This window comes from Phalangium opilio, unplaced genomic scaffold, assembly GCF_054372755.1.
Source record: "Phalangium opilio isolate 3A_F unplaced genomic scaffold, DU_Popi_V2 ptg001170l_1, whole genome shotgun sequence".
NCBI lineage: Eukaryota > Metazoa > Arthropoda > Arachnida > Opiliones > Phalangiidae > Phalangium > Phalangium opilio.
This window is the reverse complement of record NW_028324255.1, coordinates 13,763,535-13,779,206: the sequence shown is the minus strand read 5'-3', so window position 1 is coordinate 13,779,206 and position 15,672 is coordinate 13,763,535. Positions and strand designations below refer to the sequence as shown.

Sequence of the window (15,672 nt, the reverse complement as noted above, 5' to 3'; positions counted from 1 at the left end):
ACATATGATTAAGGTTGAAAACGCCGCCTACATTTTACAGACGGCGGAAAGGTTTGCTTTGGATGAATTGCAAACAACAGCGGTTAATTTTGTGGCTGATAATTATGAAGAGGCGTTGAAGACTACGGGTTTCAAACAATTGCAACCGGATGTACGAGCGAGGTTGTTCGAAACAGTTTTTAGTGTGTTAGGGAAACGAATAAAGTCTATGGTGAATGAACGGAACAGTTTCGGCTAACTTGATGACGATTTTATTGAAAATATGACAGTGTTGCCCTTGTTTTTGACAAGAAAGCAAAATAAAGTGTTAATTTCTTTGTTAGTAAACAAGGGACCCGTTTGGGTGTTGAATGGCTTATTGTTTGCCATTCATGTACGACTTTGTGTTTATAAGATATGTTACATGTTTGTCACTGCTTACTGAGAGCTTGTCATGAACTGACGGAAGTTATAGATTCTCGTAAAGCGACGCCTGGTGAGGCGCTGTCAAAGGCTTAGGACAGACTAAATAGGAAGATGGAAGTCCTGTAAAACCGAGTGTAATCAATTCTCGCTTGTCGTTCTTGAACTAGCTCTCAGAAAGTCTCTAGCATTACGAAGTATAGGAAATGTCATACTTATAGAACATATCTTATAAACTTATGGTGTTATTGAGTGAACAGGGCTAATTTTTTTATTATTTGCAAAATAGTTTAATTAAAATAATTGATTTAAGGGTTAATTTTTGTTAAGAAAGGATTCTGTAAAGGATATTTCCGTCAAATTTAAGTTGGCCAATAACATAGGCATTAACTTATTTTGAAAGTCACATTCTTTTCGACGGTAGTTTCGGCCAAGCGTCGTTGTATTTGGAGCTAATATTAGGTATTCTTCGTCCGTTCTTGTGTATTCAGGCCAATAAATAATTTCGGACTCGTTCTTCGTTGACAAATTTGGATTACTTTGAATAAAAAAAATATGGTAAATTACTTGTAACTGAACCTAGTTGAAATGTTCGTTGTTGAGATTATTAATTAGCTGCCACCTTTTCCGAAATATTCTCCTAATAGTTAGCTGCCACCTTTCCAAAATATTCTCCTATTAATTAGCTGATAACATGATAAATATGACTTAAAATAATAAAAAAAAACTACAATTCCCTTTAAAAAGTAAATTTTCGGGGATCTGAAAGTATTTGGTTGTTCTAAACTAAAATAGGTGCTTAATATTTTACAGAATGTTCGCGTATGGTGCTCAATTTCTTTGACCATTATTTTGTTATAAGTCAAAGAAATTGTTTAATTAAATTCATTTTAGTTCCATCGGGTGTAAATGCGCATGCATTCTTGTCCCAATGGACCGAATCCGAAACCCGGAGAAGCGCGGGTTTTCGCTCCAATGGGACTGTCCCATTGGACCGTATCGGCCAAAAGTGCGGGTTTTTCGGTTGATTGGGACTGGTTTCGGCCGAATGCGATTCGGTCCAATGGGGCAGAGCCTTTCACGCAATTAGTAAATTTATCAATTTAGCGGTAAGAGGGCGGTAGCTACCACTACTTATTGGGCGGGAAAGCGAGAAAACGAGACAGCTGTTATGCGAGGTATCGAAATAAATAGGACTTCTCAACAAATTATTGAACATTTTGACTCGGGTATTGTTTTAACTATATTATCCTATTATCCTATTATACTATTATCACTTATCACATCTGCGTAAAATTTAATCTAGGTGCATGAATTTAGGCCCTACGTAATGGTAGCTCCTTCAGGGTTGCCACGGAATTTTCAGAACCAAATTCCCTGACTTTTCCAGGTTTTCCCTGACCTTTTTCTCAGATTTTCCCTGACCTTTTAGGCCGAAAGTGTGAATGTTTACAGCACGTTTTAAGTACTTATAATTAAATAAACCCTCTACATTAAGTTTTCCCATGTATTTGTTGCACCAAAACTAATAAGAAACATTTTAACTATAAATAACAGTCTAAGAGAGCATTTACTTTACAAAAACAATTCTAGACATTTTTAAGGATTAATCTAGAGTTTTCTGTGTTGAGAGAGCATGAGGAGAAACTTTCATTACTCTTTCAATAAAGACTTATTCCCAGAAGTTTTACCCACTAAAATCAAATTCGCTGACTTTTCCCTGACTTTGCTGAAGTTTTTAAAATTCTCTGACTGTTCCCTGACCTTTTCGGCCCATTTTTAAATTCCCAGACTTTTCCAGATTTTCCAGGATTTCCAGGTACTGTGGCAACCCTGTCCTTTCCTAGGGCCTTTTTTATTCCTCCCATTTCATTATGATTGTTGTTCACATTTGGGTCCAGTGTTCAGTCACTACCTCCTTCAGTATTTAGGGTCAGGGTGTTTACATTTACCAGCGATTGTTCACATTTGGGGTCCTCTAAGGGGATTGGGAAATAGGATATGGATATTGTGCAAAATTTAAGAGAGTTAAAAAGCTGAAAACAGCGAATTGTGTCTAAAGAATCATATTTCATATCCTGAAAGTTTCTGGTGTCTAACGTTAGCTCCACGGAAGTTATTCAAAGATTTGCAAAAAGTGTTCACAATTACCAGTACCAACCCTATAGTAACTTCCTCAATCGGTTAGTTTTAAACTTATCTAAACTACATAATTATTTGTAAAGTTATCATAAACTATAGTATCATGATAATATTAATTAAATTAAAGCATAATATTAATTAAAGTATAATATTTATTAAATTAAAGTATAACATTAATTAAATTAAAGTATAATATTAATTAAATTAAAGTGTAATATTAATTAAATTAAAGTATAATATTAATTAAATTAAAGTATAATATTAATTAAATTAAAGTATAATATTAATTAATCTAAAGTAAATTCCTCAATTAACTTACTTGAAACATTATTTATAATTATCATTAATCTCACTCGTCAATATATATTTATTTTAATCTTAATTAAAATACAGAATAATATATATTGAACTATTGTAACTTCCTCAATCGGTTAATTTTAAACTTAATTAAACTACATCATTATTTATAAAGTTATCATTAATCTCACTTGTAAACGTGGACTGCTCGCTTAACTAAGCAGAGTAGCAGACGAGTTTTCAAGAGACGATATCATTGGTTAACTCATGGTGAACTTTGCCTGCTAATTCGTTTCTCTCTACATTCAAGACTGATAAGGTTTTAGGAAAAGAACTCTAATAGCGATTTCCACTGACTGCTCGCGGAGCGCTCCCATGGAGCCATATAAATGGGAGAAGTAGTTCTCGGCTTCGTTAAAGACTGTTTTTGCTATATCAGGGTCTCCTATATTTATTGCTCCATGGGAGCGCTCCGAGAGCGGTAAGTGGAATTCGCAATAAGCTTCAGACGTGACTTTGAGGCGGACTTAACGTCATATTAACGTGGTAGTGGGCGATTATTTAATTTTTCTCTCTTAGCGCGAAACACGCCTAGACTCGAGATGGATTTGTCTATCCCAGCTTTTATCTTATGAAAGCAATAGGCTCTAAACTATTCGGTGGCGCAGTCCTAGCGTGCCGGGTTTCCGAACCGTAGCGTTAACGTTGGTACGTTCGAGTCCCCTCGAGGATTTGGAAATTTTCGAAATAAAATAATATAAAGTTTAGCTACCCTAGGTCCATCTGTTCGTGTTTTAGAGCATTATATGAATAAATTTAAATAAATTAACGCGAAAATGGGCGGGGTTAAGGCTATAATGGGGGAAAAAAGGGGGTAATATAGGGGGGAAAGGCACTAAAAAAGGGGTAAAAGTGGGGGTGGTAAATCTTCGGTATAAATGCATAACTTTTTGTCGCCAGATGGCGCACAAAAAGTAAAAAGGGGTAACGGTGTCACGCGAGGGGCAAACCACCCGCGTAATGGTGGTCAATGAAAGAATTTGTGCTATCCAAAGATAAAATTCCCGTAACATTCTCAGGTGTTCACAGGTCAGGTGGACGGATTTAATTGAAATTTATTTTAATCGATACAGCATGACATTTTGGGCAAAAAATTAGGTATTGAATTGTAAGAGCTGGTCTTGAATAACTACAACCAAAACTTCACCAGCGGGAAAAAACATTCTGACTGAAATATTGAGTTAAAAATAATGAAAACTATTTTAATCGCTAGGAGAGGGTTTAAACAATAAGTGAGTAAAATTTTAACCATATGGGGCTATTATTTTGAACACTGGACTCGAACTATTTTCGGTTGTCTTCAGTGGTCTTCCCCTTAATGAAAAATGTCGAGGTGAACATCCCCTCTTGTTCAGGTCGCTATCTATCCCTGATCAGTAACGCACGCCCTTTCCCTTTCACTGGTAATATTAACCGCGCTTGGAAAAAAAAATTCCCCATTTTCAAAGATGCGAGGTCAGGTTCGTCTCACCTAATGTCAATACATTAAAGCCTTCATGACAGTTATTTCTATCACCGTTAGTATAGCGTTAAATAATAAGAAATAGTTAACTGAATTCCGGTACAGGGATGGTTTATAGAAGGAAAACTTCTAAATATCCACAATAATACCTACTACACGGGGGATAGAATTGTGTTATTCCCCGCAGATCTGAGCGCTATCGTTTGAAAAAGATTCGAAGTTTAGGTCATCGTCCTCCCCCTTAAATCTTTTCCTAGCTATTGTCGACTTATTATTGTCATTAAAATCTCTCAACGTATTTGTAAGATGTTGATTATCTGTCATTACTTTAAACCCCACCTTATCATAAACACATCCAGTTACAGCATGTAAATGAAAGAAGTGTTCTCTGAACCTTTTTCTCTCAAATGCCTCCATTTGAGATTCTCTTCTTGGTGTCGTGTTGGTTTCAGATTTAAGAATGAAGACCTTCTAATTCGGGTGTGATAGCAAAAGAACCAAGCTATTCCGCTACAACAATAGCTAGGAAACCATTTAAACCGCGAAGAATGGGGATGGGTTCGCGATCCCGAATCCTAAGTCCCATTCACGCCACTCAAGACCAACGTTTAATACTCATTATCAGTAACTGCTGAACCTCTTGTGTAAAGAACTGTGGATGTAGAGGATCCGAATTAGTTTGCTCAGCATTGCGTGGACATTGTGGCTGTGCTAGCTGTGATGGATCAGAGCAAAAGGCCTTCTTGTGGAGGAAGGATCCCGAGTTCGGTGTGCCGGTTCGGGAGTTGCTTGGGTTCGCCCTTGGTTCAGACCGTTCCTTGCTTCGTTCCCTGAAGGTTTTGCTCGGCCGCTTCGCCCTCGCCCAGTTGTTGCCATAATTGGCTCACCCCGCTATTGGCAACCCTCTGAGGGTCGCGGATACATTGATTCGGTCGTGTGGCACTGATGCGCTTGGAGGTAAATCCTCCGTCCCTTAGAACCTCCTGCTGCCATAATCCTTCCCTGTCACCGACCACCTTCTGGCTGGGCTCGCCGCTGACGGTGTCCAGCTTCTCTCACCTGCTCAAGGGGCGTTTGTCGGAGCCGCTGGCCGATCCCGTGTGCCTTGACGGTGTTTCCGCAGGTTCAACTTGGAATATGATGAGCCCCCAGCTAGGTGCTCTGCCTAATCAAGGCCTCTGACATACAATTATTGTGAAAAAAGTCTTCAGGCTGACGAGATGAATCTGAAAGAACTGTTAGAGATTTGTCTTAAATATAATCTTTAACAATACGAGAATGTATAAACCCCAATATTAAATTATATACCCTAATCAACATGTTAAGAATTACAGCTTTGAAGAATTTTTCTTTCTTTCTGGGTGCACGGCAGTGCACCCGCCAAGTTGTCGTGCACTACCAGCAATCCTTTACCCGAAACATTTCAGCCTCATTTTCACCCCCTCGTAACTCGGTACTGGGGAATAGTACACCACTCATATTTGCACCTCAAGGGCACAGTGTTAATCCTAGGAAGTCCTCCATTTTCCAGCTTTCTAACTCATTTGGTTTCTGTGAAAATGACACATTATGAGACTGACTGACTGACACATCATCAAAACCTCTAGGGCATTTCCGGTGGTGCTAGAATGATGAAATTTGGCATGCTTGTACCACTAAGCATACAAGCAAAGGAAAAAGTCCCAAAAGCGGGAGTTTTCCCCTTTTAGCCCCTGAAATGGAGGTTTAGAATTAGAGTCATCATCTAAACCTCTAGGGCACTTCCGGTGTTGCGGGAATGATAAAATTTGCTATACAAGTAGGACTTAGCATACAAAGAAAGTAAAAAGTCCCAAAAGCGGGAATTTTCCCCTGTTAGCCCCTGAAATGGGGGTTTTATAATCTAGATCCCCTCGTATTAGGACATTATAATTTAATTTTTTCGTCTTTTAATATTAATATTTTTTACTAATATGATTCTTTCGTATTGTAAAATTTATGTTTTAGTAAATAAATTTTTTACTCATTTCCTTTTCATTACGTCTGAAATGGTTCTAAGCGTGTTTTGATTCATTAAGTTTTTCTTAAATCTATTCTGTTGATTAAAAGTGTTACTTGCCACAATATTATGTTCTTCGAATAGAAATACAAATAAAAATCTAAAAGTACAAATGTTTATTTCATTTCATAATCCTACTTCTATAAATCTACAAGAACATGCACGTACAAAAAGGAGTGAAATCCCAACAAAAACATCTCTGTAAAAATATGCCAAGTTGTTTGGCCGTAAGAAGAAGTGAGATCTAAAATACGGCCAAGTTATTATCTCCAGGTGAACCAACATTTTATTCAACTTAAAACTTCTCAAGAATGTTTTTCTGACTTGGCCATTAGCCGAGGGGCTAGCCACTTGTGAAATCAAGTGTACACTCGACATGAAATCATTTTGAAATCAAAATAAAATCTTGAAATCATTTTGAAATCAAAGTGAATTCTTGAAATCATTTTGAAATCAAAGTGAATTCTTGAAATCATTTTGAAATCAAAGTGAATTCTTGAATTCGTAGTGAAATCATATTGAAATCGTAGTATAATCATATTGAAATCGTAGTGAAATCATAATGAAATCGTAGTGAAATCATAATGAAATCGTAGTGAAATCAAAATGAAATCGTAGTGAAATCATAATGAATTCTAGAAATCGTCTTGAAATCATTTCGAAATCAAAACGCAGTCTTGAAATCATTTCGAAATCAAAACGCAATCTTGAAATCATTTCGAAATCAAAACGCAATCTTGAAATCATTTCGAAATTAATATGAAGTCTGGAAATTATTTTGAATTCAAATTGAATACTTGAAATCATAGTGAATTCATAGTGAAATCATTGTGAATTCTTAGTGAAATCATTGTGAATTCTTGAAATCTTGGTCTATATTGGTTAAATCATTGTGAACTAGTATTAATCCTATAGGTAAATTCGAATATTACCCCAACGTCCATGTTTCTCTTTACACAATAATATTCAAATTGGTCTATTCCGAAGTATATTTAAGATGTTTGCATGACTCAGGCCGTGGGAAAATTCCGCGCTCGGTTCCGCGCCTAGTGCGGCCTAGTGGTGATTTTCCGAGGGGTCGGTCATTCATGAAATCCCGTACGCTACCCGTGAAATCCAATTTAAGAAATCCGAAATCAATGCTGATTTCGAAATCAAATAAAAAATCCGAAATCAGCAACGAAATCACAAAATCGGTAAAGAAATCATAAAATCAGTAAAAAAATCACAAAATCAACAAAGAAATCACGAAATCAACATAAAAATCACAAAATCAGAAGCAAAATCAGTAAAGAAATCGTGAAATCCATTACAAAATTCACGAAATCCAAAATCAAAAGAAATCACAAAATCCGACGAAATTACGGGGAAAAATCTCAAAAACCGAGGAAATCACGCAAAAAACCTCAAAATCCCAGGAAATCACGCGAAAAACCTCAAAATCCAACGAAATCACGCGAAAAACCTCAAAATCCAACGAAATCACGCGAAAAACCTCAAAATCCAACGAAATCAAGGGGAATATCGCAAAATCAGTCGAAATCACGGTAAAAATAGCAATATCCGACGGAATCACGGGGAAAATCTCAAAATTCGATGAAATCCATTGGATTTTATCAAATTCTGAAATCAAACAAAATCCGACGAAATCAAACGAAATCAAATGAAATCCGACGAAATCAAATGGGATTTCGAAATCCCGTACACTTTTTCCTAAACGTCCGACCCCTCGTGATTTTCCGTGATTTACCAGGCTAGCTAGATAGTGATTTCCTTGTAATTCTTGTGATTTCCTTGTAATTCTTGTGATTTCCTTGTAATTCTTGTGATTTCCTTGTAATTCTTGTGATTTCCTTGTAATTCTTGTGATTTCCTTGTAATTCTTGTGATTTCCTTGTAATTCTTGTGATTTCCTTGTAATTCTTGTGATTTCCTTGTAATTCTTGTGATTTCCTTGTAATTCTTGTGATTTCCTTGTAATTCTTGTGATTTCCTTGTAATTCTTGTGATTTCCTTGTAATTCTTGTGATTTCCTTGTAATTCTTGTGATTTCCTTGTAATTCTTGTGATTTCCTTGTAATTCTTGTAATTCTTGTGATTTCCTTGTAATTCTTGTGATTTCATAAAAATTTAGATTGAATTCATATGAAATCCTTGGAAATCAGACTGAATTCATATGAAATCCTTGGAAATCAGATTGAATTCATATTAACTCATATGAAATCAGTTTGAATTCATATGAAATTATGTGAATTCTTTGGAAATCACATGAATTCTTTGGAAATCACATGAATTCTTTGGAAATCACATGAATTCTTTGGAAATCAAATTGAATTAATTTGAAATGAAATTGAATTCAGTGGAAATGAAATTGAATTCATTGGAAATCAGATTGAAATCATTGGAAATCAGATTGAAATCATTGGAAATCAGATTGAAATCATTGGAAATCAGATTGAAATCATTGGAAATCAGATTGAAATCATTGGAAATCAGATTGAAATCACTGGAAATCAGATTGAAATCATTGGAAATCATTTGAAATCGCTTGAAATCTTTGAACTCGCTTGAAATCATTTGAAATCGCTTGAAGTCATTTGAAATCGCTTGAAGTCATTTGAAATCGCTTGAAGTCATTTGAAATCGCTTGAAGTCATTTGAAATCGCTTGAAGTCATTTGAAATCACTTGAAATCTGAAATCACTTGTACACTTTTTCGCCCAGTGGCAAGCCCCTCGCCATTAGCATTCCAAACTTGCATTCTTCTTCTTTGCGTCCGTGAAGGTGAACAACGGAAGTTACAAGTTTAACCACAAAGGCTATTCAAGAATATTTAACCAATTTGATTTAATATTTTAATTTCGATCCATATCTGGAATTAAACGAATCTTTGAAATGCTAATGACCAAGTCAGAAAAACATTCTCGAGAAGTTTTAAGTCGAATAAAATGTTGGTTCACCTGGAGATAATAACTTGGCCGTATTTTAGATCTCACTTCTTTTTACGGCCAAACAACTTGGCATATTTTTACAGAGATGTATTTGTTGGGATCAGAATTTAGGGTAATAATTTTCGAGTGGACATTTTTAAAGATGGCGTCGATAATATCGACTTCGAGATGGCTATTTTTTGGTGCTTATTACGTTAATGAAAATCATCTACTCAATATATGAATTTCGAAAAGATTTATGTTCGAAATATATTTAGTATTTCCAGCAGACATTTTCCAAGCACGTCTTCAATATTCAATAATGATGTTTAGACGGCCTTCAACATAATTATTACCAATTTTCATAATTTATGAATAATATACTGTATCTAAATGACATTCCCGGCGGCCATTTTCCAACATGGCGGCCAAACTATCTGATTAATGGCTTCAATATTTTACTACGAGGTTTACACAGCTCTGATTATAATATATATCAATTTCCAGAATTTTACAACAACATGGTGAAATATAATGTACCTAGCATTAACGGTGGCCATTTTCCAATATAACGACCAAACTATCGAACATAGAGCTGTAAAATTTTTCTATGATGCTCATGTGGTCCCAGTCATAATGTTTATTAATTTTTATAACTTTTGAAGGAGAACGTGGAATACATTGTAGCTGGCATTTCCGGTGGCCATTTTCCAAGATGGCGGCGAAAGCTCGCGCTCTACAGCAGGGGACTTTTAGTATATTTTTTATTGGGTCGAAAATAACGCATGTACCAATTTTCATCTTTATGTTCAAATGTTCTAGGTCAAACCCTAAAAGTCTTGGGCTATATTGTGCCGTAAGTAATCACAGATCGCGCAAGAGCAAAATATACATTCCTCAACCGCCGTGTTGTTAGAAAATTTCTTAGTACATAAAATCTAGGGAGACATATTTTTAATTTATTTACTAAGCTCTGTATATGGTTATTCCATTTAAGTTTATCATCCACAATAATCCCTAAATACCTAATTTCATGTACTCTTTCAAGTGCTATGCATTTTTTTATTACAAGTCCGAAAATCTACAGTTTTATGGATTATTAAGTTAAAATTAATCTCTAACCGAAAATCACAAACATTTTGTTTTTGATATGTTTAGCGTCAGAAGACTATCCTGCGCTGTCATGTAAGTTTCTTCCCAAGTGTTTCCACAAAAGAGTAAAGTAGTGTCATCAGCAAACGACACCACTTTACCATTTATATCCAATTGATGTAAATTAGGAACAACACTGGTTCGATTACAGTACCTTGGGGCATGGAAGAAGAAGTAGAAGGAATAGAAATGAGGTGTGCGATTCACACCCCATGCGAGAAGTCGGCCATACCCAGGTGGGGGTGAAAAAAAGGGGTACCGTGGTAAAATATTTGTGACGCAGCATGGCAAAAGAACTGTATGGCGCCCTCTTTGCTTAGGAAAAGAAATCCATTTTCATAATTACGTCATGAACAGCTGATTGCGTGATAATTGTCCAAATCTTCGAAAGTTTTACTTTAAGTTATCAACTTACGTTATGGATTTAATTTCAAAAGATCATAATTATTATAAAAACAAAAATAAAACAAAAATTTCAAAGGCAAAGCGGCGTGCTATTGAAACAGGTAAAATCTATTCTTAAGCCTTGCCTTATTTTTCTTAATATATTGATTTACTTTTTAGGTATTGGTTTTAATAAACAATTTTTAAAAGCAAATTTACGAGAAATACTTGCTAATGCATCTAACTTGCATAAGGTAACATACATCGGAAGACCGAAATTGGTTATTGTAAGTATATAGTTGAAGGAACATATCTGTGGACATCAACAAGTTATGGTCTGGTTGTTCTAAGTTTTAGGCATGTTGGTTATGTTTTGTCTAACATAATTAAGTTATAACAGTGTTTGGGCGTTAATTTTGTTACTTTTCAAAATTACAGGATACTTTGGAAGAAATAAAGAAATTTAAAATTACTGATATATCAGAAGATGCAATTGACCAATTATCAGTTTTTTCTGATGAAATTGGACTTTAAGATAAGAAAGATTTTAATAAAAATAGACACGAACTCTTACTTAACAAAGAGTTTAAACAAGAAATAAGCAAATCATTCACACCCTTAGCAACGTTTAAGGAACTCAATCAAAATGACCAAAACGTTGTTACAACAGTGTTCTGTCAGCGCCTCTTCAATGAAATTCAATCGAACTACTTGGAAGCAGAAACAAAAAAACCTAGTATTGGTTCACAAAAGGCAAGCAAGTTTAGTCCAGAAGAGGATCCGAAGAAACGGTTGATATCCATCCATCAAATAGCTGGCTACGCTTTAAACAAATTATTTGGATTTTATGAGTGCCCAACTTTCTCGGCAAACTGCCTTGTAAATAAAAGCCAAGCCAAGGAAGAGTTTCACAAATGGACAATGAAACAAGACAGGGGTGGATCCCTTTTCCTGACAAATGAAGCATTTTCCTTTTTTAAGAAAGCATGTGATATTATTATGCCATTTGCAAATCCTGACATCAATTTAAAAACTAATGAACTAAGGAAATCTTTGATTATCGGGGATCTTCAAAAAAATAATTCTTTAAATGAAATTTGGGACAATTTATGGGGAACCGAAGATGAAAATTCTCAAAGTGCCAAACTGAAGTGTTTTAACATAATAATTAATTGTCATTTAAAGGGGCTAACCAGACAGATTAAAAATGAATTCCAAATTGCCAAGAAAAAACGGCTTAATTAGTAGTGGAATTAGAAAAGAACTAAAAGTTCTAACTCAAAATAAACCAAAAAATTCCAAAGAAAATTAAAAAAATGTTTATTTTAAGATGAAATTAACTGATTACGAACAGTTATTCTCCTTTTAACTCGCTTTTCTTTTGTACAATTTCCATTTTTAGTTTTTGTCATTAAAGACTTCATCAGTTTTATCCTCTTTGTTGACTGTCCATATTGAAGAACGGTCGGGTTTTCACCGGAGCCACAAGACCCTCTTTGCCTACTAAAATAGTTCTCGAGCAAATCTTGGTTTAATTTCGCAGTTAAAACAAATGGAGCTCCTTTCTTGAGAAAAAACTTGACAATTTCAATAGTAGAGTATACTTAAATGAGAAAATTATATAAAGGTTATTCAATGTTAACTAGTTATATTGAAATATTCTTACCAGTAATTCTTATGCCCTCTAGCGTCTCTCTGCTCAGAAGCATTTTAGACTTATCAAAACCTTCTTCAACAACCATTTCATCTACCTCTCGCTCCCATTCGTCTAAATAGCCCAGGAAATCAGTTACGAGCCACTGAAATTAATAATATTAAGATTTAAATCAAACACCATTTATATATTTGAATAATTTTTCTCATATACCTCAAACCTCCAATCATTTAAACTCTTAAACGGTGCTAAAGCTGGTTTCCTCTTTGTATGGAAAGATAATGTATTTGAAACATTTAGGATATCAAAAAACTGGTCAAAATATCGCAGAAATTTTACTGTCTCAGACGCTACATCTCCCACCAATTCCTCTACTGCATTGGCTGTGGTAGAGCTTAGAATTTGGGTAGCGAGCTTGACTTTCATACAACTGTATGCATTTGGGAAAATGTGATTGTACGTGAGCTTTGGTGCTAAACGTAGGAGCGAAGTCGAATCAATTTTGTAGGTGTCACTTATGTTTCCATAAAATAAATTTCCCATTTTTTTGTAAATATCTAATTGGTCTAAAGGAGCCATCTTTTTGTTTCTTCAGTTTTCCACTATTGTTTAGGCCATTTTTCGCTGTCTTAACATTGTGGCATACATCAGAGACAAAAAATAGAGGCTCGTTGTTACTGAAAGGATTTGTAGTACGGTATCCAGTTGCGTGATTGTTTAGTTTTTGATCCACTGACGTACAAATTTTAATCAATTTCTGATTTGAAGCGGCTTTGTCACAAACCAATGCGAGAATTTTAAATCCCGCGCCTTGTAAATTCTCCACTGCTTCCCAAATTATGGAGTAAAGATCATCTGCATTTAAATTTCCACAAGGAAAAAAGGCGTATGGGTACTTAAAATTTGATGTTATTCCTCTGACCATCAGCTGAAGTACATGGTTGGCCAAGGTAACACCTCCATCAGCTGAGCCGTCAATTTGTTTTTCCATTTCAAATATTTTATTTCTAAATTCATTTAGATTCGTGACTCCAATTAGCTCCCCTGTATTATGTCGAAACACCAAATCTTGTTTAATTTCAATTTCATCAATTATTAAACTAAAGTATTTCTGGTGCTCTTCTACGTTTTCAATGTCAATTTTCTTTCTCATTTCCAAGAGAACGTCATCGGTAAATCCACTTTTGGAGTTTAAATCAATCGAGTAGTTATATAAAGTTCTTTGTGTAGGCAATACCAAAGCTTGGCGCATGGCCTCATAAGTGCTAGAATATCGAGCTTTAATCGATTAATTAAATTTAATGGATGCCATTTCCTCGGCCTTGTTTTTTTCGTTTTAATTAATTTTAATTGTTCCCGCATCAGTAGTTTTTTAAACACTGAATTACTCTCAAAGGGATTTTTTTAAAATTATATCTTCAAACACTGTACTTTCTTCTTCTGTCATGAAAATTCCGTTATTTTTGAAGCTCTGTTTAATTTTTAATTTTAATATTTCAATCTTTTTCATTAGGGCTTTATTTTTTTTATTTACGACTACAATTTTTTCTTTGGCCTGTTCTTCAGTCATGTATCGTATGTTCATTTGTTTTTGCACACCTATTCTCTCTCGTCGTTTTCTGTTTTGTAAGATTTTCTTCTTTGTTTGGCAAAAATGGCAGAGCCTTGTGTATTTTCCAACAAATAATTTTAGGCATTGTACCGACCGAATCGATTGACTGGTGAAACATACGTATGAAGACTTTAAATATTTGTCTTTAAAATGTAAATATAATTCTCCAAGAATGCCATTGCACGTTTTCCATTTTTCAATCTCAAAGAAAATGTTTATCAAACTATTTAGAGACAAAATGGGGTTGTTGAAATCCACAGAACTTGAAGAAAATATTTCATGATCCAGAGAAATTATTGTATTACAAAAAAAAATTCTTGGTTGTAGACTCTGGGATATTTCGATATATAAATTATTATCTCCACTTTTTTTAAATCTTAAACATTTAAAAACCAGCCCATGGGATTTAGATTGTTTCATTATATCGACAACCCACTCGAATGTATCTAAATGATTGAGCCAATATTCTAAAAATTCTTTGACCAACTTTTTAGAGGGTGTAATAACGTTGTGGCATGGGTTGTGGTATGCTCATTTGTAACGGCTACTGCAGCACAAGCTTGGGATGTATTAAAAGTTTCAGAACTTTCGTTTATGATGAATGGTGATTCGAAATCTTGAAGTTCTTCAGTCACGACAGAAGTTGAAGCTATAACCCGGAGCGTGCTACTAATTCCATTAAAGGTTGGTGGCACTGGAGCCGGTTGTTCTGTAGTTACTACATCAGTTTTAGCCTCGGTACTTTTAATATTTTCATTAACGATGAATGGTGTAGCTGTAGCCGGTTCAGTATCTTCATTTATGTTGAATGATGATTTTTCAATAATTCCATTATAGATGGGTGGTGATACGGAAGACTGTAGTTGGATAGAAACTTCATTAGGTGAGGCTGTATTTTGCGGTCTTACAATATGTTCCTTGACAATGAATGGTGATATGCAAGCTTGTAGTTCTGTTGTAACTTCATTTGGGTTCGGTGGTGAGCCAAATACCTGGGGTTTTTCAATCTATTATGTAATATAGTGTGTATTAAATCTCTGATAAATAATTGAAATATGGGCTAGGATAAAATATTACGTGCTCAGTTTCCTTCATGGGATTTGGATGTTCTGCCGTTGGCCCTTTCCCGCCAACAAAATGTTTCGAGCACACATAGTGATGTGCTTTAACATCATAGTGTGTTCTTATATCTACTCTATTTATAGCTGTAATCCAAAGCAAACACTGTTCGAGGTTTTTGAAAGGTTTTGGTACAGGATAGTATTTTATTCCGTCACCTAGCGATTTATTTGAGTTATCATAGCTTTTGCAGGATTTATAAACACAATACCTTCCCATTTTATAAACTTTATAGCTTAATTAGAGTAAAAACAGTTAAAGCCTTGGTTCTGGCATGGTTGTGTGGCAAGCGCGCAACCGAAAAGGCTTAACACAAATATTTTAGTTATCTAGATGGTCGCATCATGGTGCTATATGAAGCTAGTTTGTAGTCACGTGTCGATTTTACCTCGCTGCGACCCCCATATTTTTACCCGCCCC

At 35.1% G+C, this 15,672-nt stretch overlaps 1 protein-coding gene across 1 annotated transcript; it reads right to left on the bottom strand.

Moving 5' to 3' along the window:
* Positions 1-14,600: 14,600 nt before the first annotated feature.
* On the bottom strand, positions 14,601-15,256 carry LOC149587414 (uncharacterized). The gene is made up of 2 exons (XM_089863782.1): positions 15,211-15,256; positions 14,601-15,140 (listed from the first exon to the last, which is right to left on the bottom strand). The coding sequence occupies exons 1-2, from the start codon at positions 15,226-15,228 to the stop codon at positions 14,601-14,603; spliced, it is 558 nt and encodes a 185-aa protein (XP_089719908.1). The 5' UTR covers positions 15,229-15,256.
* Between the last annotated feature and the right edge of the window lie 416 nt (positions 15,257-15,672).